This window comes from Fukomys damarensis, unplaced genomic scaffold, assembly GCF_012274545.1.
Source record: "Fukomys damarensis isolate Sample0158 unplaced genomic scaffold, DMR_v1.0_HiC HiC_scaffold_16, whole genome shotgun sequence".
Lineage (NCBI taxonomy): Eukaryota > Metazoa > Chordata > Mammalia > Rodentia > Bathyergidae > Fukomys > Fukomys damarensis.
In genome coordinates this window covers 30,844,376-30,865,954 of record NW_022900928.1, presented here as the reverse complement: position 1 = coordinate 30,865,954, position 21,579 = coordinate 30,844,376, and the positions used below count along the sequence as shown (strand labels likewise).

General features: G+C 36.9%; 1 protein-coding gene across 1 annotated transcript in view; it reads left to right on the top strand.

The window, feature by feature from the left end:
• The window catches only part of Rsf1 (remodeling and spacing factor 1), a 151,462-nt gene that overhangs the window by 67,281 nt on the left and 62,602 nt on the right, over nt 1-21,579 (top strand). The window contains exon 3 of the mRNA XM_010633303.2: nt 7,915-8,007. Coding sequence (XP_010631605.1) covers nt 7,915-8,007 — 93 coding nt within the window. The remainder of the gene's footprint in view (nt 1-7,914; nt 8,008-21,579) is intronic.

Below are 21,579 nucleotides of genomic sequence, written 5' to 3'. Positions count from 1 at the left end.
CCCATCTATCCCCCTGCTAGAGATTTTTTCCCAGAGATACGTGCATAACAATGTTAATAGCAGCACAATTTGAAATTGCTAAATCCTGGAAGTAGCCTGTGTACCCAACAACAGATGATTGGGTAAAGAAAATGTATCTATAAATAATGGAATAATATTCAGCTATAAAGACTGGCACATTTGAGGTGTTTGTAGGAAAATGGATGCACCTGGAAAATACAATGTTGAGTGAAATAAACCAGGCACACAAGCTTAAATACCATATGGTATCTCTCATTTGATGAGGCAAAGTACAAATAAAGAAAATGATGAAGGATGGATAGAAAGGGACAAGGGGATAGATCTCTTGCAATAGGTAAGTGGTCCAAGGGAACAAGGGCAAGGGATGAAGAGAAGCAGAAAGGGAAATGAGAGGAATAAAGATGTTCCATGTACAGGCCCCTAATAACCCCATTTAATATAAACACTATATATCACACCGTGAGCTAAGAGAGATAATAATCAACATGTACACAAAAGGGAAGGAGGAACCAGAGAATGGAGGGGGAAGGGCAAGGAAAGAGAGTTTAAAAAAAAGAAGCTGGAATATATAATCCCAAAGATGATTGTAAACTGCATGAATTACAAACATGTCCTTAGAAAAAGCCTCATTCTCTTTAAAGCCTGTTGTTGTACATTTGAATTCATAGTGTCTTCATTTGGTCACCACCATTCTGAACACAAGCCAAGATTCAGGCACTGTCTCAAAGCCCTCCTCTTTTCTCATATCCAAACAATACCCAAATCCTTTTGGTTTTTCTTCTTGTATGTTTATTACCTCTTCTTTTTATCTGTGTCTTAGTCACTTTCTCATTGGTGGGACAGAATACCTGAGAACCACATGTTAAAGAAAGTGAGGTTTCTTTCGGTTTACCGTCTCAGAAATTGCAGTCCATGGTTGGCAAGCTTCAAGGGAGAAATCGCATGAGGGAAGAGTGTGCTTGCTAACAAAAGCTGCTCACATTGTGACTACCAGACAGGAGAAAGAAAGAGAAAGGAATAGCCGAGACGGGAGACATACTCTTCCACCCCCATGTCCTGCTTTTTCTGCCTAGGCCGCAACTTCCAACAGCACATTTATCTCAGAGCTTATCTATGGATTAATCCACAGATGACTGCAGTGCCCTCATGATCTGTTCACCATTCCAAACTCCAGCAGTTAAGTTGTACCACCTAATTCAGGCCTTTATTGTCTCATGTCTGGACATTGACCTTCTGATTGCTCTCCCTGTATAATAATCTTCGACCCTTTTATCACCACATAGATGCTACAAGACTGACCTGTTAAACACAGAAATGTTACTGTATTACTTTCAAACTTACTTAGTTTCTTTTCCTTTTCAATTTATACCCTCATACAGAGCATGCCATCTTTTTCATCCATCCCTTAGTTTTTGCATATAGCGTATCTTCCTGGTGTGCTTTATTACAAACATGTTTTTCTGGTAAAATCTTTTTTAAAAGTCTCTTAGGTTTCAGCTCAAGTACTACCATCTCTTTGAGGCCCTTTGCTAAGAAGAAATTCCTTTCTGGACTTCTGTTATAGAAACTATCACATGATTTTATATTGAACATTCACTCTGTACCAAAGACTGCGTTTTAAGGTTGTTTTGTCAGCTTTTCCATTGCTTTATCAAATGCTTATAACTCACAATTCAGAGGAGGAGAGATTTATTTTGGCTTATGGTTTCAGAGGCTTCAAGGCAGAGACATGGCAGATGGGCATAGTAGAGGAAAGCTGCTTGATTCATGGCATGGGGAAAATGCAGAGGGGCCAGGGATCAGATATTCCCCATGTTTATGCCCCATGGACCTACTTTTTCCTCCAACTAGTCCTCACCCCCAAATAGCCTGTTCTGCTATTAACTCAGGAGGTTAGTACCCTCACAATCTAATCACCTCACCAGCAGTCTTTTAATGTAGTCAAGTTGACAGCCAAGATTAATGGGCACAAATGCTTTGTTTACATTATCTCAGTAGTGAAATACTGATCGTATTCATTTTAACAAGTAAATTAATTTTGAGAAATATGGCAAAGCCAGCATTGAAAATCAAGAATTGGTGAATCCAGTACAGAATGAAATGCATTCATGGAATTCCTCTCACATTTCTCTTTCTTGTAGATTGTATCTTGAATGCTTATGTTCTTTTTTCGTTAGTCAGTTTTAGACAAATTAATCACTTAGTTTTCTTTCCCTTGACTATTATAAGCTTATATTCATTCCTCAGTTGTAGTAGCACTTGATCTTTTATTTTTATCTTTTTTTTTTTTTTGTACCAGAGATCTTACTAGGGCTTTTGAGCTGTGAGGCAGGAGCCAGAACCACTGAGGTAAATCACCAGCCCTATCTTTGTCTTTGTTTCACCATTTACATATGTGCTACTGAGATATGTTTCTTTTCTTATTGAAATCAATGGGATATAAGTAAAATACTACTTAAATCTGTAGCAAGTACCTGGCATCTGCTGGATCTTCTTTTTTGCTCATAGCAGACAATACCATCCTGAGCCTTTATTGCTAAGCCTAGGTTTAGCAGTCTTACATACTAGCACTGTTAAAGTACCAAGAAAAAATGGCAGTGAGGAGCTCTAGTAATCATGTGAAATGAAAATTATTGATAATCCAACTGAGCAATTAAAAAGCCTTGAGATTTTGGCCATAAGGAAAGTAGTTGGTGGGTATGTGAGGTATTTGGAAGGTAGAATCAACTTTTTTTTTTTTCAATTTAAAATTAGTACATTTGCATTACATGCAGTTTGTAGTCATCTTGGGGAATGCACACATGTATATAATACAACTTGTTTCTTTTTTAAATTCCTTCCTCTTCCTCATTCCTCTAATTCCCTTTTTGCCTGTTTTATTCTGATTGATATTATTAATCTTAGCTCCTATGGCACATAATGTTTCCATTCAGTGAAGTTATTAGATTCCTGTACATAGCATCTCTTCTGCTTATTTCTACTTTCCCTCCTCCCCCGCCCTTGCCCTTAGTCTCTTGGACCTCTTCCCATTTGGAAGAGAGCCATCCCCCTGTCTCCTTATCAATCCTTTATTAAACTGTTTGAATGTTGCTTTTTCCAAATGAGAGATACCAGATGTTATTTAAGCTTGTGTGTTTGGTTTACTTCATTCAACATTTCTAGGTGCATCCATTTTCCTACAAATATCTCAGTTGTGTCATTTTTTTTCTCATTGAGTTTATTGGTACATTTTAGGTATATAGTATAGTTAAGATGTGTCATTCTTTATAGTGGAATAGTATTCTGTTATGTATAGCTGTCACATTCTCTTTTTTCTTTTTCGTACTGGAGATTGAACTCAGGACCTTGCACTTGCAAGGCAGGCACCAGCACCACTGAGCTAAGTCCCCGGCCTCCATCACATTTTCTTTATCCGATCATCTATTGATGGGTATACAGGCTGCTTCCAGGATTTAGCTATTATGAATTGTGTTTCCACAAATATCATGCATATATTGTTGTAGTATGATGTTTTAAGCTCTTTTACTAAGAAGTGGGATAGCTGGGTCATGTGGAACTTTTTCTCATTTTATTTCTTTGAGAAATCTCCATACTGATTTCTATAGTAGTAGTACTAATTTACAGTCCCAGCACTAATGTAGCTATTTTCCTTTTCACCACAACTTCACCAGTATTTGTTAATTTTTAAATTTTTTGATGATAGCCATTCTTTCTGGAGTAAGATGGGTCTTAGTGGTGTTTAAATTTGCATTTCTCTGATAGCCAGAGATATTGAACATTTTTTCATGTTTTTGGCCATTTGTACTTCTGCCTCTGTGAAGCGTCTGTTCATTTCACTAGCCCATTTCTTAACTGAGTCTTATTTTAGATGGTCTAATTTTTTTGAGTTCTTTATATGTTCTAGATGTTAGTCCTCTGAGAAGTAGCTGACAGTTTTTTTTTTCCCCATTTGTAGGTTGTCTTTTCATGCTGTTGAATAATTCTTATTTACTGTATAGAAGCTTTTTAATTAGATGTAATCCGTTTGTTGATTCTCACTGTTATTTCTTTTGCAGTTGCAGTTCTGTTTTGAAAATCCTTTCCTACACTTGTTGCTTCAGGTTTTTCATGTATTTTATCTTCCATTAGGGTCAGTATTTCTGTTTTAATGTTTAGATCTTTGATCCATTTTTATTTTTGGGGGGTACCGGGGACCTTGCACTTGCGAGGCAGGCGGTGGATCCACTGAGACAAATCCCCAGCCCCTTGATTTTAATTTGGTATATATGAGAGATAAGGGTCCACTTTCAATGTTCTGTAGTTACCCACTTTTTTCAATACCATTTGTTGAATAGGCTATCTTTCCTCCATTGTATAGTTTTGGCTCCTTTGTCAGATGTCACATAGTTAAATATGTTTCAGGACTCTCGGTTCTGTTCCATTTATCCATGTATTTGTTTTTGTTTCAGTACTATGCTTTTTATCACTGTTACTTTGCAGTATAGGTTAAAGTCAGGTATTGTGATGCTTCCTGCTTTGCTCTTGTTGTCCAAGATTGCTTTTGCTATTTTGGGTCTCTTCTGGATAAATATGAATTTTAGGGTTTTTTTCTATAGATCTGTATAGTATGCTATTGGTATTTTGGTTGGAACTGCATTGAATCTGTATAACAATTTTGGGAATATGGCCATTTTTTACAATTATCTTTTCTGATGTCCTCTTCTGTCTCCTTTTTCAGAACACTGTAATTTTATTTGTAGAGGTCTTTCACTTCCTTGGTTAAGTTAAGGTACAGTAAAACCTTGGTTTGTGAGCATAATTCATTCTGGAAACATACTTGTAATCCAAAGCATTTGCATATCAAAACAAATTTTCCCATAAGAAATAATAGAAACTGAGATGACATGTTCCAAAACTCCAAAGTATTAATATAAAAATGATTGCAGTGCTGTAATATAATACAAAATAATAAAGAAAATACAAAGTATTTTTAAAAATAACAAATTACCTTCACTCACCTTTGACTTCGTGACTGATATGAGGGAGACAAGATAGAGGAGGGTTATTGTGTAGGATGACTTTCACTATCATTAATGGAATCACTGATTTTAGTTCAATGAAATCTTTTTTTTCATGCAACTTTTAACAGGAAACCTATCCAGTGATACTAGTTTGTTTCCTTTTGAGGTTTTTGTGGAACATGTGATACTGCAGTGTTAAACATATTCATTGCTCACGCTGCTAGTCTTACTCAGGTGGTGCTTTTCTACAGAATTTTAGTTTCCCAGATTTTACACATCTTCCTAATCTCATTTGAGGTGAGATTTTTATCTTCCTCCTCCTCTGCAGACCCAGATGTCCTCCATAACCTTTTGCTGTTGGGAGATGATTACTCCAAATCTTGCATATAGAAGCATGCAGTGTGTGACCTTTTGTGTGTGGTTTCTTTCATTAACTTGTTTTCTTTTTATTTATTTTTTTGGTACTGGGGATCAAACTCTGGTCCTTGGGCTTGCAAGGCAGGCAGCAGAACCACTGAGCTAAATCCCCGGCCCTTTCATTAACTTGTTTTCAAGTGTATAGCCTGTTAACAGTATATAGTTACTTTATCCTCTCTCCCTCTGGTGCTGGGGGTAGAACTCAGTTCCTCAAACATGCTAGCCAGGCACTCTGCCCCTGAGCATATATATCTCCAGCCCTATTTCCTTCTCTTTTTGGGGTATATAAAATTCCATTGTATAGATATATGGTTTATCTACTCACTTATTAGTGGTCAGTTGGATTGTTTCCACTTGTTGGTTATGGTGAATTACATTTTTATTTTTCTTGTATAAATGCCTAGGACGGACTTGCTAAGTCACATTGGAAGTCAGTGTTTGAAGAACTGCTAATCCCTTTTCCAAAGCACCTTCAGTTTTACCTTTTCCCCTGACAATCTGTGAGTGTTTTAGATTTTCTCCCATCCGCACCAACATTTATTTTCTCAAAGGGGTGAAATGTCTCTTCAGATCTTGACCTTTTAATATCTTGTATGGTCACTTAGAGTGTAAAGAATGTAATACTCTGACAATTTCCTCTCCCTCTATGTGTCTCATTTTTTTCTTTCTCTGCAAACTACAAACATCAATGAGAACAAGTATGATGGCTTACCAGGGAATGGGAAATGCATTAGTTGTGAGCATTTGAAGAACCTCCCGTTGTATAGGTATTAGCCATACCCTTTGTCTTGTACTCTTTTCCAATCCTAATACTGACCTGTGATTGATTGACCGATTGATTGATTGATGGATTGATTCATTCATTATTTGGTACCAATTGCAAAAAGATGTTAATAGTGATACTAGTTCAGTAAAGAAAAGGGTAACCCCTATGAGAGGCCCATCCAGGTCTTATTCCTTGGTTCAAAATGGGTCACCTCAGCACCCCCCCACCCCCCCACCCCTCCGTGGTGGGGATTGATCTCAGGACCTTGTGTTTGATGCCACTGAGTTAAATTCTCAGCCCTCAGTGTTTCTTTTCCTGTTTTTTTCTCCTTCTTGCCTTCCTAACCAGATGTTCCTGCTTCAGTATAATCTCTTGACCTGTTTCTCCCTTTGCTTTCCTTTTCCTCATTGCTCCTTGAATTACAAAAAGAGCAATTGGTAGTCTAGCTCTTGGGTTCTTGCTTTGGGGCAAAGAAGATTGAAGCCCACAAAACTGCAAGTAGTGAGGAAGGGCCAAATGTGTGTTTATTTGAAAAAATAAAAGCTCCCTACTTGTGGGGGAAGAGTTTCCATAAAGTAGAAAACCATACAAGTTTGGGGATGCTTCTGCTTGCAGGTAGGCCTTTGTTGTCTGGAATGCAAGCTGGTTTGTTTATATTTTACTTCCTCAAGGACCTCTTTTTGTTTGTTTGTTTTTTGTTGTTTTTTTTTTTTTTTTGTACTTTTCATTCTATTGGGTCCTGATAGTTTCTTTAAGTCAATTATTCAGGCCTCTGGTATGCTAATTTACTTAAGCCCTGACTTTTAAATTTACTTTAGGTTATTCATGCCTGTGCCCTATTTGCATAACTTCCTCCTCTCCTCTCTTCATTTGCATCATTTGTCATTCCCATTTAACAGCCTGTAAGATTAGGATATTAGTTTTATTGCTGAAAAAACTGACTCATGGAGGTCAAACCCTTGCCATTTCTCCACATTAATCTTTGATACTAGCTTCCTCTGACCTTTAGTGAGGGAAGACATGCTAAAGTTAGAGAAAACATCCTCTGTGGACTTTGGAGTGGAGCATTTATTTATTATCTTATTTCTTTGGTCTGTACAGTGGCTCTGATTTGGCCTAAATGATTAGGTAGGGAGAGAATCCTGAGAAATTTATGTTATAAGCATATTATCTTAAACTGTCAAGTGCTCAGCAGTGAAATTTTTACTGTGCTCATAATAAAAAGTAGGGCGTTTAGTATGTTGTAAGGGTTGGAGATGATGTAGCTCAGTAGTAGAGTGCTTGCCTAGGGTTTTTCTTCTCCCCAAGAAAAAGTACAAGTTGGCATACTTTTGAATGTACTTCTGTTCTGAGCATAATAATGAACAAACTAGTCATTGTCCACAGGAACATCAGCCATTTGGAGAGATAGGATCAAATAATTATTATAGTGTAGAGAAATGCACCCAAAAAGCTTGTATAAAGTTGTTGTGAGCAGAAGACAGTGCTACAGAGATTATTTCTTACCTTTAATTCAGTTGTCAAATGACATGAGCATTTCTGATGGATTTAATTAAGTAGCATAACTTTCAGGGTGGAATTGGATTGGATTTAGTGTAAACTGTTCCTTTTATACATGTATACTAATAAGAATACTTAGCATAATCATAAAAGACTGCTATTGTCATTAAAGTTGCTTTCATACATTAAGATATTAATTTTCTCTAACAGATATGCCAAGAATTTAATAGCACCTGGGCCTGGGAGATGGAGAAGAAGGGCTATCTTGAAATGAGTGTTGAATGCAAACTAGCCCTCTTAAAGGTAACGAATGTGTCATTTGTTGTGATTATTTTACTTTAAAATTTTACTTTTGATTCCTGATCTAATTAGAAAATAAATGTAGATATTTTTATTGTGAGATGAGGAAAATATATTCTTCCCTTTTATTATTCCCTTAATAAAACTGTCTGCACTTTTTAAAAATCATCTTTACGATTTAGCAGTATAGGGACAGTAATAGAATGGACAAGCAATTACATTCAATTATGATTATTCATAGTTTTCAGTTTTCACATTTATTATTGTAAACTGTGGGTAACCTACTGATTTTCTAAATTAATAGTGTGATATTGTTTTCCAGGTGACTAAGCGTATACCATTGCATACTTGCATATTTGCATAATGAAAAGTGCTTGATTAAAAGCACTATATAGATCATCTCTATATAGGTTTATTTTCAAGTTTTAAGTTTCTCTGTTTTTCCCTATCCACTTTCTAATTAGTATCATTGTGGTCTGCCTAACACAGAAAAAAAAATACTCTTTGTGAAAAAATAAATGAAGTCTTCACTGCTAAAATTTACAAATTTTAGTCAGGTGTGGTGTGGTGGATGCCTGTAATCCCAGAACTTGGAAGGCTGAAGCAAAAGGGTCACTAAGAGTTCAAGGCCAGCCTGGGCTACATACAGTAATAAGTTTAGAGTCAGAGTGAACTACATTGTGAGACCTGTCTCAAAACAAAAATAAATACATAAAAATAAAATTTAAAATTATTTTTAAGTCTTGTTATTCAGGGAACTCTTAAGATTTTATGAAGATTACTAAAATATATTCTTAGTATATATATTATTTTTTGGGAGATAGGATATATCAGTAGAATAGGTATTATTTTCCTATTAGCTGTTATGCCCCTATAACCTACATGAAAATTAGCAAAATGCATACAATGTTTGTAAGAAAACCAAACATCATGGTGAACTCCTGTTTCAGAGTGTATTGCCATTCAAGTTCATCTGTCCCTAGACCAGTTTGTCATCCCAAAGGTGAGTGTTTGATTGTTAGAGTATCAGGACAAAACCTAGAAGTTTTACTCTTTACTTGAAAATTTAAAGTTTTGATATTACTTTTTATATATTCCTGTAATGTATATACTGTAATTGTTGATAAATATGTAGGTATATAATAAATATATAAATACATGTATTTATATATAACACAATTATTGAGGATATGTTATAAACTTTTCAATGATTTGGATACTTGATGAAAAAGTTTAGAGAAAGAGCTTACCTAACATGTGCAATGCCCTGGGTTTGATGCCCACTGCTGCCAGAAAAATGATAGGGGAAAAAAGTTGAGAGACTATTGCGCTAGTTGACATAAGCAAAAACAAACATGTTACAATAGGAATTTTAAGTATTATCTGACTAACCAAAGATTTTCAAGGAAGGAATCTGGCTGTATTACTTAATTTTATACTAAATGTTCAACAAATTTAGTCAGTATTTTGATTTTAGAGATTTACATTTTTTAGGAGAATTTTCTAGCTCTCATTGAAAGATTTAGTTCCTTAAAAACTTGAATATATATGTTTTGAAAAACACAGTCCTTTCTAGAATAATGTTCATTTAAAAATTATAGGAGATAAAAAGAAGTTATAGGAGATACAGAAGTATTAAAATTTATTACTGTGACTCCTGAACAATCAATTGATCAAAGAAGAAATAATTCAAAAAGCAAATTCGCCAGGCATGGTGGTGTGCATGTCTGTAATCCCAGCACTCAGGAGGCTGAGATAGGAGGATTGCTGCAAGTTAAGGCCAGCCTGGGCTACATAGTGAGCTCAAAGCTAGGCTGAACTACATAGCGAGACCCTGTCTCAAAAAACCATTGTTGGGGGAAGAACTCAAATTAGAAAATAGCTAAAGATAAATGAAAACAATATATGTATGGAATACAAAAACACAATATTAAGAAGGAATGTCACTGATAATTATTTATGTTAAAAATGGAGAGGGCTGGGGATTTAGCTTAGTGGTGCTGCCGCCTGCCTCTCAAGCACAGGTCCCGAGTTGATCTCTGGTACCAAAACAACAACAACAAAATAAATGGAGAAAGACCTCAAACCATCTATTTTTACATGGCAAGGATGTAGAAAAAAAAGGAAAGTTAGCAGAAGGTTAGAGCAGAAATTAATGAAATAATAAATTGGAAAAAAAATGAGGTGTTGGACAGAAACTATGAACAAAGCTGCATTCACTTCCAGCCAACTCTGGGCTTATAGATCCCATACCCTCAGAGTCATCACCCAGGTCCAACCCCAATGTGTTTTGTTTCCCCTGGCCCTGAGACAGTAGAATCATTGACAGACTGGCTGACCTAATTGTGAATAAGACCAATGCCCCAGAAGAAAAGGTAAGCCTAGGAAAGTGTGCAGCTGCTGGGAGAAGTAACAGATCTGGGGAAGCAGGACTATCCCCAAGGAAACCCCAAGGCTTTTGTAAACGACAAAAACAGCATGGGCTTTTATTTCAAACGTGAAAAACAGTAGTGGTTCTTAGGGTATGTCAGCATCTAGCTTGTCTTTGATACTCTTGTTGTTGCCTGATTTTATTGCTGTTGTCAGGGTGACATAGTTATTGCTATTAATTGGTTTCCATTGTATGCCTTTGTCTGGATTGCCATTGTGGCATTAACAATACTGTGGCCCATTCCTGGAGAAATGGGTCTTGGGTTAATTACACTCCAACCTCCTCTCCCAAATTCACAGAGATTGGATTTTGAGTAAGAGTGAATGACCTACAGTTAGGCATGCCCAGAGTGCATCACTGAAAAGCAGACACTAACTAAAGACGTCTTTATGTAAGCAACAAAGACTTTCTACTATAATCAACCCACAAACCTCAGAGAAAAACAAACACAAAAAGACAAGGAAATAAAATACCGCCAGACACTCCCTATTCCTCCAAAGCTAATCCATGGCACATCAAAAGGGAGGAAATACAAAGTCATACAGCTGAATTTTTCAGATGATAGAAGATAAAACAAAAATAAGGTACTCAGTGAGCTCAAAATAACTAACCAGACAGGGAAAATAATCAAAGTTTACAGAAGGCACTAATAAAATGCCAAGTGAGGTAAATAAAAGGGTACAAAACACAAATAGGGCTGAAGATTTGTCTCAGTGGTTCCTCTTCCTGCCTCACAAATAGCAAGGTCCTGAGTTCGATCCCTGGTACCAAAAAAAAAACCCCCAAAACCATAAATGACCACTTTAGCAAAAAATTTAAAACTTTGAGAAAGTTCTAAACAGAAATCCAGAAGACAGAAGAAATAATAATTGTACTGGGAATTAAACTCAGGACCTTGTACTTGTGAGGCAGGCACGGTGCCGGGGATCGAAATCCCCAGCCCAATAAAAAATGATTTTGAAAATATGGGTAGCAGAAGTGATGAATAAGAGGACAGAGTGTCACAACTAGAAGATGGGGCTGGTGTTGGGGACAGGTTAGTGAAAGATACCTTACAAACAACAATAGAACATGAAAAATTAATGCAACATGCTGGCTGGTGTAAAAAAAGATAAATTTGACATTAATTGGATATGCAAAATCAAGATAGCACAAACAGCATAAAAAACTTACAGAAATAATAGAAAACTTTCCAAATATGGGGAAAGAAATTAACATAGGTAAGTGAAGCATATAGAACTTCAAATAGACACAATCAGAAAAGAACCTCTCCACAGCACATCATAGTTCAAATAAAAAAATGTAACATAAGGACATAATCTTAATAGTGATTAGAGAAAAGTAACATATCACTTACACAGTAGGTCCCTGAACGAGTTCCTTTCTAGGAGAACATTGGGATGTCGTATTTGTTCATAAGTCCAACAAAGTGAATTTTAAACACCTTTGACACAAATATGCAATGCAAAGCATAAAATGCCCCACAGAAATACTGTAAATAAACATTGCTTTTACAGTTACCTTAAAATGTACATTAAGCACACAGCAGTACAGCTGTGATAATAATGTCCAGCAGACAGGTGAGCTACGCCTGAGATTTGTTTGTATTTGTGAAAGTTTGCAACTTGGATGTTTGTCAGGTCCTAAGTTGTGGACTTAAAAGGTTAAACCCATTAGAATTACAGGAAAGTTCTCAACACAAACTTTACAAGACAAAAGAGCTTGGAGTCAAGTGATTCAAGCCCTAAAAGAAAACAACATTAACCCAGACAAATATATCTTGTAAAACTGTCTCTGAAAATTGATGGAGAAATCAGGTCTTTTCATGACAAAGAGTACTAAGAAATTCATGACAGTCAAACCAGCACCCCAGAAAAACTTCTCAAGGATATCCTAGAAAGAGATAATGAAACAAGAATGCCAAAATGTCTAAGAAAATGAATACACCAGGCAGGGTGAGCACTTAACCAAAAGAGAAAAAAAAGGGGGATGATGAGGGTGTATCGGCAACAGGAAAATAGTAAAGTTAAGTCAGTATCTTTAAGTAATAACTTTTGATGTGAATGGTATCAATTCCCCAATCAAAAGATACAGATTGGCAGAATGGATCAAGAAACAGAATCAAATGTATGTCATATACAGAAACACATTGAAGCTAAGAAAAAAAAAAACTCAGACTAAAAATCAAAGGATGGAAAAATTTTTCCATGCAATAAGAACCCCAATACAAGCAGGAACAACAGACCTATTTTCAGACTATGTGGACTTCAAGCCAGAACTGAGCAGAAGAAGCAAAGAAGTTCACTACATAGTGGTTAAGGGAACAATTCAACAGCTAGAAATCACAATTATAAACACCTATACATTGGACACCAGCACACCCAGTTGGACATAAAAGATAAACATCAACCCAAATATGGTGGGGGACCTCAGTACCCCAATGTCACAAATAGATCAACTAGACAAAACAAATAACAAAGAAATACCAGAGTTGAACCAAATATTCAATCATTTGGACTTAATAGGTATCCTGAGAGTGTTCCATCAAACAACAGAATAAACATTCTTCCGGGCTGGGGATTTAGGTCAGTGGTTCCACTGCCTGCCTTGTAAGCGAAAGGACCCAAGTTCAATCCCTGGTACCAAAGATAGACAGATAAATAAATAAACAAACAAACAAACATTCTTCTCTGTTGAACACAGAACTTTCCCCAAAATGCTCAGATAAATGCAAAAGCATCAAAATTACCCCATCCATCTTATCAGATGCTAGCTCAATGAAATTACAAATCAGTAGCAAAATGAACAACAGAAATTTTGCACATGCATGGAAAGTAAACAATAACCTCTTTAATAATCAGTTGCTCATAGAAAAAAAATTAGGGAAGAAATCAGACAGGAACTAGAATCAAACAGTAATACCAATACAATATAGGAGAGCTTTTGGAAAACAATGAAAAAAGTTCTAAGAAGTAAGGTATGAATGCCCACATCAGAAAAACAGAGCAACCCTGAATAAAGATTCAACTGAATGTGCTGGAAACATAAGAACAATCCAAATCCATATCTAGTACAAGGAAGGAAATTACAAAGATCAGTCCAGAAATTAATGGAAGTGAGACTAAACAAGAAAAAAAAATGAATAAAAGACTGTTGCTTTAAAATAATAGACAAAACTCTCAGTCAATCTTATCAAAAAAGGGAAAGAAAAGGCTGGTGATTTAGCTTAGTGGTGCTGCCACCTGTCTTGTAAGTACAAAGTCCCGAGTTCGACCCCAGTACCCCCCAAAAAAGGGGTGTGGGGCACACAAAAAGGCAAAAGTACATTGTACATTGCCAAATTCCAGAAGATTTTTAGCTGTGACTTCTATTTTTTTCTCACTACAGTGATTTATGAAGGCTAATGCTGGGGCTGGACAGGTGGGGCTGGAGGGGCGCTCACCCAGCATGGGGAGCCCAAGTACAGCCCAGTCCATCAGAGACTGAATCCCCTGGAGACCCCTCACCTTGCTGACTGGCTCGCTGAGTTGTGCTGAAGGTGAATCCAGGGAAACAGGCAGAGCTGCTACAGGGCCGTGTGGGGGGCAGGCTGGATCTAGGGTGCCTTCCCCACACAGCGTATTAGCTATAATGTCCCAACCTGGTCTCCAATTGGAGAATCTAGAAGAAATGGATAGATTCCCAGATACGTATGAATTATGAAAACAGAGTCAAGAATATAAAAAAATCCTGAATAACCCAGTCACAGGTAATAAAATTAAAGCTGTAATAAAGAATCTACCAACTGAGGATTCTACTGGAACTACAGGGAAGATCTAACACCAGTACTCTTCAAACTCTTCAGTGAAATTGAAAGGGAAGAAGTACTCAGTCATTTCTGAAAAATGCAGTGCCTCCAAACCAGACAAAGACCCATACATAAAAAAGAACTACAGGCCGAACTCTTTAATGCACATGGAAGCACATATACTCAACAAGATAGTGGCAAACAGAATGCAGAAAATTATCAAAAAGATCATACATCATGGCTAAGTAAACTTCATCCCAGGGATGCAAAGATGGTTCATCATGTGCAAATCAGTAAATGTAGTATAGCACATAAATATAGTAATGTATCACGAATCGTTTTGTTGGCAGAGAGTTCGGTTCTCAAGTGCAGCATTTGACAGAATTTTGCTTCCTTTCACAAAATCCGTATCGGGTAACAAGCACAACCACAGCCATCTTCCCCACACAAACACAAATGCAGCCATTTTCCCCAGAATCATAAGACAGATTAAATTTGTGAACCAAGATACTACTGCAAAAGCAAGGACATGAACATCTCAATAGATGCAGATAAAGCTTTTGATAAAAATCCAACATCTGTTCATGATAAAAACCCTGAAGAAGAGATATAGAATGATCTTATCTCAACCTGATAAAAGTTATGTATGACAGTCTACTGCCAACATCATATTTAATGGGGAAAAACTGTGCTTTTTCTGTAATTAGGCAAGAGCAAGAAATAAAAGAGATAAAAGAGATATGTATAGGAAAGGAAGAAGATCATCATTTTTAGGTGACATGATCCTCTACCTAGAAGACCCAAGAAATTGTACCAGAAGTGTCCAGAATAACCAAATTTAGTTGTGTAGCAGAATATGAAACTAACACAGGGCTGGGGATTTAGCTCAGTGGTGCTGCTGCCTGCCTTGAAAATACAAGGTCCCACATTTGATCCCCGGTACCAAAAACAAAAGAAACCAACACACAAATCAATAGGATTAACCTAACCAAGGAAGCAAAAGACCTCTACAATAAAAACTGCCATATTCTGAAAAGGAGATCTAAGAAGACATCTGAAAATGGAAAGTTAACCCTGCTCCTGGGTATGTAGAACCAATATAGTAAAAATGGCCATAATTCCAACATTAATATATTAATTCAGTGTAATCCCAATCAAAATACTAACAGTGTTCTTCATAGAACTAGAGAAAATAATCCTAAAACACATATGGAACCAGAAGATACCTAAAATACTAAAAGCAGTCGGGCCACTACAGTAATGCAGGAAACTTAAAATTATATTACAGAGCTACAGTGATTAAAAACAGGATGGTACTGGCACAAAAATGGTCATATGGATCAGTGAGACAGAGTAGAGGATGCAAAACCCAACCCCAGGCACATTAGCTATCTGACAAAGAGTCCAAAAACATTTACTAAAGGAAAGGTAAAGGTAAGCCTAGTCTCTTTAACTACTTTAACAGTTGTCTAGGGCAGCACATTTGTTGATAGTTTGGGCCCGTGTCATTTCAACCAGTCAATATTTGTGTTGAATAATTTTGACAAAATTGTCAGTTTAATATTTATTGTTGTATTATTTTTAAAAAATTACCAAAAAATATGCAACTGTAAGTCATCCTGTATATGAAAATTGGACTGGTAAGTGGTTAAGAAATGGTGCTGGGAAAACTGGCTGTCCCTACGCAGAAGATGGACTCTAGACCCACGTATGTGACATTGTACTAAACTAAAATAAAAATGGATCAAAGATCTCAATGTTAAACACTGAATCTGCTTGAAGATAAAATATGTAAAATCTTTAAAGAAACAGGCATATAGGTAAGAACTTCTGAACCACTAGATGCACAGGAAATAAGAATCAACAAACAGGGTCATACCAAATAAATCTTCTGAACAGTAAAGGAAATGGTAGTGAAGAGACAAACTACAGAATGAGAAAATAAAATTTGCCAGCTATTCATTGGACCAGAGGTCTAATATCTAGAATCTATAAAGATCTCAAAAATTAGACTGCCCCCTCAATTAAAAGGTCCAATTAAAAAGAACAACTGAAAGAAATAGCTCTTAGAAGATGTACAAATGGCTGATAAATGCATGAAAAAATGTTCAACATTTCTGACCATTCAAGAAATGCAAATTAAAATAGTGAGATTCCACCTTATTCCAGAAAAAATGGCCACCCTCAAGATATCAACTAATGACAAATGTTGGTGAGACTATAGGAGGAAAAGGACCTTTATACATTGTTAGTGATATATAAACTAGTATAACCATTATGGAACTTCCTTAAAAACCTAAAACTAGAAATTCCATTTGAGCCACATATTCGTCCTATAAGTAGAAGAGTTAAATATGTCAAGTACAGTGGTACTTGCATACCCCTGTTGATAGCAGCATAATTAAAAATAACAATCTTGGAAGTAGCCTATGTATGTCTATCAACAGCTGAATGAATAAAGTTAAGTCAAATTTATATACAATTGAGTACTCTCCTGCCATAAAGAAAGAAAAATGAGTCATTTGTAGAAGAATGGATTCACTTTGAGACCATAATATTTGGTGATAAAAAGTAAACACACAAGCTTAAATATCTCAAGGTTTTTTTTATATGAGAAACCCAAAGTATAAATAAAGAATTAATGGCTGGGGATTTAGCTCCGCGGTACCGCTGCCTGCTCGCAAGTGCAAAGTCCCGAGTTCAATCCTCGCTACCAAAAAAAAAAAAAAGAATTAATGATTGATCATTGAGAAAAGGCAGATTGACTTTTTTGGGTTTTTTTTTGGGGGGGGCGGTTTTCAAGGGATTGAACTCAGGACCTTGCACTTGTGAGGCAGGTGGCAGAACCACTGAGCTAAAAATCCCTAGCCCAGATAGATTTTTTTTTTTAAATGGGAAGAAGACCATGAGATGGAGAGAGTGGGAAAGGTAGAGGAGAGGAAGGGGATAAAAAAAGAATTAAGAATTACATGTACCATCCCCCCATGAGGAATGTAAACAGGTATGTACTGCAAACAAGTATTACTAAAAATAAAGAAAACTGAGAAAAAAAAAATACAAAATCCTAAAAGTATAGAAGCTTTGTGTTACTCTTTAATGCCCGCAGTCTCCTTTAACCCATGCCACTGTCCATGACTCCCAAAATGCACGTATCTGTTCTGTTCCCAGAGTATTAATAATTTCAAATTGTCATGCAAATCTAATCATACAGTTTTTTAAATGAAAATATAAACAAAATTCAGACATTCATTTATAGCTCAACTAGAGAGAAGCTTCAAATTTTAAAAATCAGAAAAGAAATAAGAGATTACAACTGATGTTACAAAAATCAAAACCGTCCTAAGAGATCTGGGGATGTAGCTGTGGCAAGCACAAAGTCCTGGGTTCCATCTCTGTTCTGGTTTTGTGGGGGGGGGATCCTATGACCAACTATATAGCAGTAGAACCTAAATGAAATGGCCAACTTTTTAGAAGCATGCAGTCTACCAAGACTGATTTATGATGAAATAGAATATCTCAACAGACAGGAATGATCATGGAGATTAAATCAGTGATAAAAAAAAATTCCTGAAAGATAGAAAGAGAAAAACCCAGCCCAGGACCTGATAGCTTCACAGGTGAACTGTAGAAAACATTTTAAAAATAAGTAATATCAGTTTTCAAAATCTTCTAAGTAATTGCAGAGGAGAGGATGCTGTGAGACCATTTTATGATAGGAACAGTACATCTTGTCCACAGCTCTCTGTGCTAGGTCAGTAGAGTAGGTTCCTTACTGAAGAAAATACTGAGTCAGTTGTGAGAGAGAAAGTTTATTAAGACTCACAGAATGAAAGCATTAATAGATAACAGGGAAGAGCTGCTTAGGGTTCCAACAGTACTACTGGGAAGACCCATAAGAGGGACATAGCTTGTAAGAGTGCCACTCAGTAAATTGTCAAGGGTGCATCTCAGCAGATTGAGCAATGGGTACATACAACACCACCTCTCAGGAGGTCCAGTTGTCACCGTCTAGACAACTATTTACCTGTATTCAGAGTGTCTGGTGACAGCTGCCTCAACTAGAATCACTTGTTCTCTCTACGGTTCTTGTTCTGTACCTCATTTACTACAGAGAGATGGGTTTTATACATTAAGCAGCAGATGACTTAGCACTTGTGCAGGAGGCAGTTTCTGCAGATAACCCCAGTTTGTTTTGTTCTGTGCACTTTCAGTGATATTCAGGATGATGGTCTGGTTGTTGTCTGTTTATAATGTCCCTTTATTGACAAGAGTCTTAGGAATACAAAAAGTATCTGAAGTACATCTTGCTAAATGCTCCATTTTTCCGCAGGGATGATTCACATCTGTGATACCAAAACCAGAGAAAGACTCTTACAAGAAAATAAAATTAAAGACCAACATATGTGCAGTGCATAGATGTAAAAATCTTTAACAGTATAGTAGTAGCAAACTAAATTCAACAGCATATTAAAAGGATCCTTCACCATGATCAAGTGGAATTTATCCTGGGAACTACTTGTTCAACAGATGGAGATCAGTAAATGTGTAGGATGCATTAAAGAGTTCAGTATAAAAACCATGTAACCCCACAAATTCAGGCAGAAAAAGCATTTGACAGGGAAACAGAAAAAATATGGCAGAGCTATGAGTGCCAGCAGTACATCTTCTCCAAGACAAAGTGTGTATTTGGAATCAAATTTCTCTATTTGGAGAGGAATCAAAAGTGAAAAGGGATTGCTTGGAACCAGGAGGGACCTGACAAAGGAAAAGTAGACAGGGTTAAATTATACAGAAGAAATAGAACACATTCACATTGCAGGAGAGGAGAGCCCCTGCAGACCAAGCCACTGAGAGTGACTGGCTGGACAACAACTGGGAGATACAGTTGTACCCTTGTTCATGAACTTAGTTTGTTCCACAGTTTTGGTAAAGATGGTCATGTTTGTGTTTGTGTAAGAAAGATCGCTGTGGTCATGTTTGTCACCCTATGCAGAGTTCACAAACAAAAACAAACTTTGCAAAATGCTTTTGTTTGTGAACCAAATTGTTTGCAAACAAAATCAAGGTACAGCTCTAAAGTGAAACTAAAAGCTTTCCACTCACTGAGAACTAGAGAACCATCTTGGTCTGAGAGAATCAGCGGCATTTGGAACTGGCTAAAATCAAGGTACAGCTCTAAAGTGAAACTAAAAGCTTTCCACTCACTGAGAACTAGAGAACCACCACCTTGGTCTGAGAGAATCAGCCGCATTTGGAACTGGCAAAGAAAAAGCGGAATACTGTGCTGCTCAGAGTGTGGCCTGCTACAGGCAGCAGTTGGTAAGTGACCTCCATACAGTGCCCATTGCCACAATCACAGACCAAAAGCTGGGGAGACGACATTGTATGGAAGGGCTCATTGTTCTAACCTGGGTCACAAAGCAGCCCCTTGGCTCCGAGCCACTTTCCACACTGTCCTGTTTCCAGAGTGACTGAGAAAGGACAGAAACAGAAGGCATCCAGTGGTTGGAGAGCAAGCTGGAGGGAATCCTGCTGCAAGGCTGGAGCTTGCTGGTGAACATGGACCTGGCTGCAGTGGCTGGAGGCCAGGTTCAACCTGAGTTACAGGATTGGAAGGTTGCCTTGGTGCCCTATTCCCACTCTGTAGATATTTTCTTAAAAAAAGACCAAAGAAATAACTAGAATACTCAACATCACTAATCATTTAAAAATGCAAATTAAAGCAATGAAGCTTAGTGAGGTGGCACATGGCTGTAATCCCACCACTCCAGAGGATGAGGCAGGAGGATTGCCATGAGTTCAAGGCCAACCTGGATTACGTAGCAGGATCCTGTTGCAAAAAACCCACAATGAAATGTCACCTCGAGCCTGTTAGGATGGATGTTATCCAAAAGACAGAGTGTTGGTGAAGATGTGAAGGAAAAACATCCCTTATACAATGTTGGTGAAAATGTAAATTAGTAGAGCTGTTATGGAAAACAGCATTGATTTTCCTCAAAAATTAAAAATACAATTACCAATTGGTTTGGCAGTGCTGGTACTAGGTAGCCATCCAACAAAGAGAAATTGGATTGTAAAATATTACTTTATTCCTATTGGCACGTTCACAAGAGCTTTAATCACAGCGTGGAATCAACCTAAGTATCTATTTCCTGATGGATGGAAAGTGAAAAGATGGAATATATGCAAAATGGAATACTAGTTGGCTTTAAAAAAGAAGGAAGTTGTGTCATTTGTGACAAGGTGCATGAAGCTGGAGGACATTATGTTAAGTGAAATAAGCCAGACATGGAAGTACCCCATATTCTCACATGTGGAAACTAAAAGGATCAAAACTCATAGCAATGGAAGGTAGAATGTCGGTTACCACTGGTTGAGGGGATAGGGAATAGACTAGAGATAATAGACTTTAAAAATTCACTGAGAGAAGAGAAATTAATTCAGTGATTCTAAAGTTCAAGGTAGTAACTGTTGTTAATAGTGTATTATATATTTGAAAACTGGTAGTAGAGTAGATTTTGTGTTCTCACCATAAAAATATATGTAGGGTAATAGATAAGTTTATGAATTTGATTTAACCATCCTGCATGCATAGTTTATGTGTATTAAAATATAATGTAGCTGGGTGTGGTGGTGCACGCCTTTAATCCCAGCACTACGGAGGCTGAGGCAGAAGGATCGCTGTGAGTTCCAGGTCAGTCTCAATTACATAGTGAGACCCTAACTCAAAAAAGCAAATAAAACAAAAAACAGTGTACACCACAAATGTATGTACTTTTTATTTGCCTAATTAATTTTTTTTAAATAAAGTTTTGTAGGGCCATCGATTTAGCTCATTGGTGCTGTTGCCTACCTTGAAAATGCAAGGTCCTGAGTTTGAGCCCTGGTACCAAAAAATAAATAAAATAAAATAAACTTTTATAGTATGAGACAATTTGAGAGTTTTTGGTGCAAGTAGACTCATTGATTTAGAAATATAATTTGATTTGTGTGTTAAACCTAACCACTGATATACAGTTTATTAAAATGTTAACTTAAAACTATCCTTTTGAGTTGTCTTCTTTTTTGGAGACAGGGTCTTGCTATGTAGTTTGGGGTGACCTTGAACTCAGAATGTATGGCCTCAAGCTAAGTATGCTGGCCTCAAACTCACAGCAATCCTCCTGCCTCAGCCTCTCAAATTGCTGGCATTACAGATGTGGGCCACCATGCCTGGCTCACTGATTATTTGAAACAGATTCTACACCAGAGGAAAAGGATGGTAAAAAAACTGTGTGTATTCTACCTGCTTTGTCCCTGAACCAACTCTGTGGCTGTATCATGTTTATTATGATAGAGAAATACTTATCACAAATTT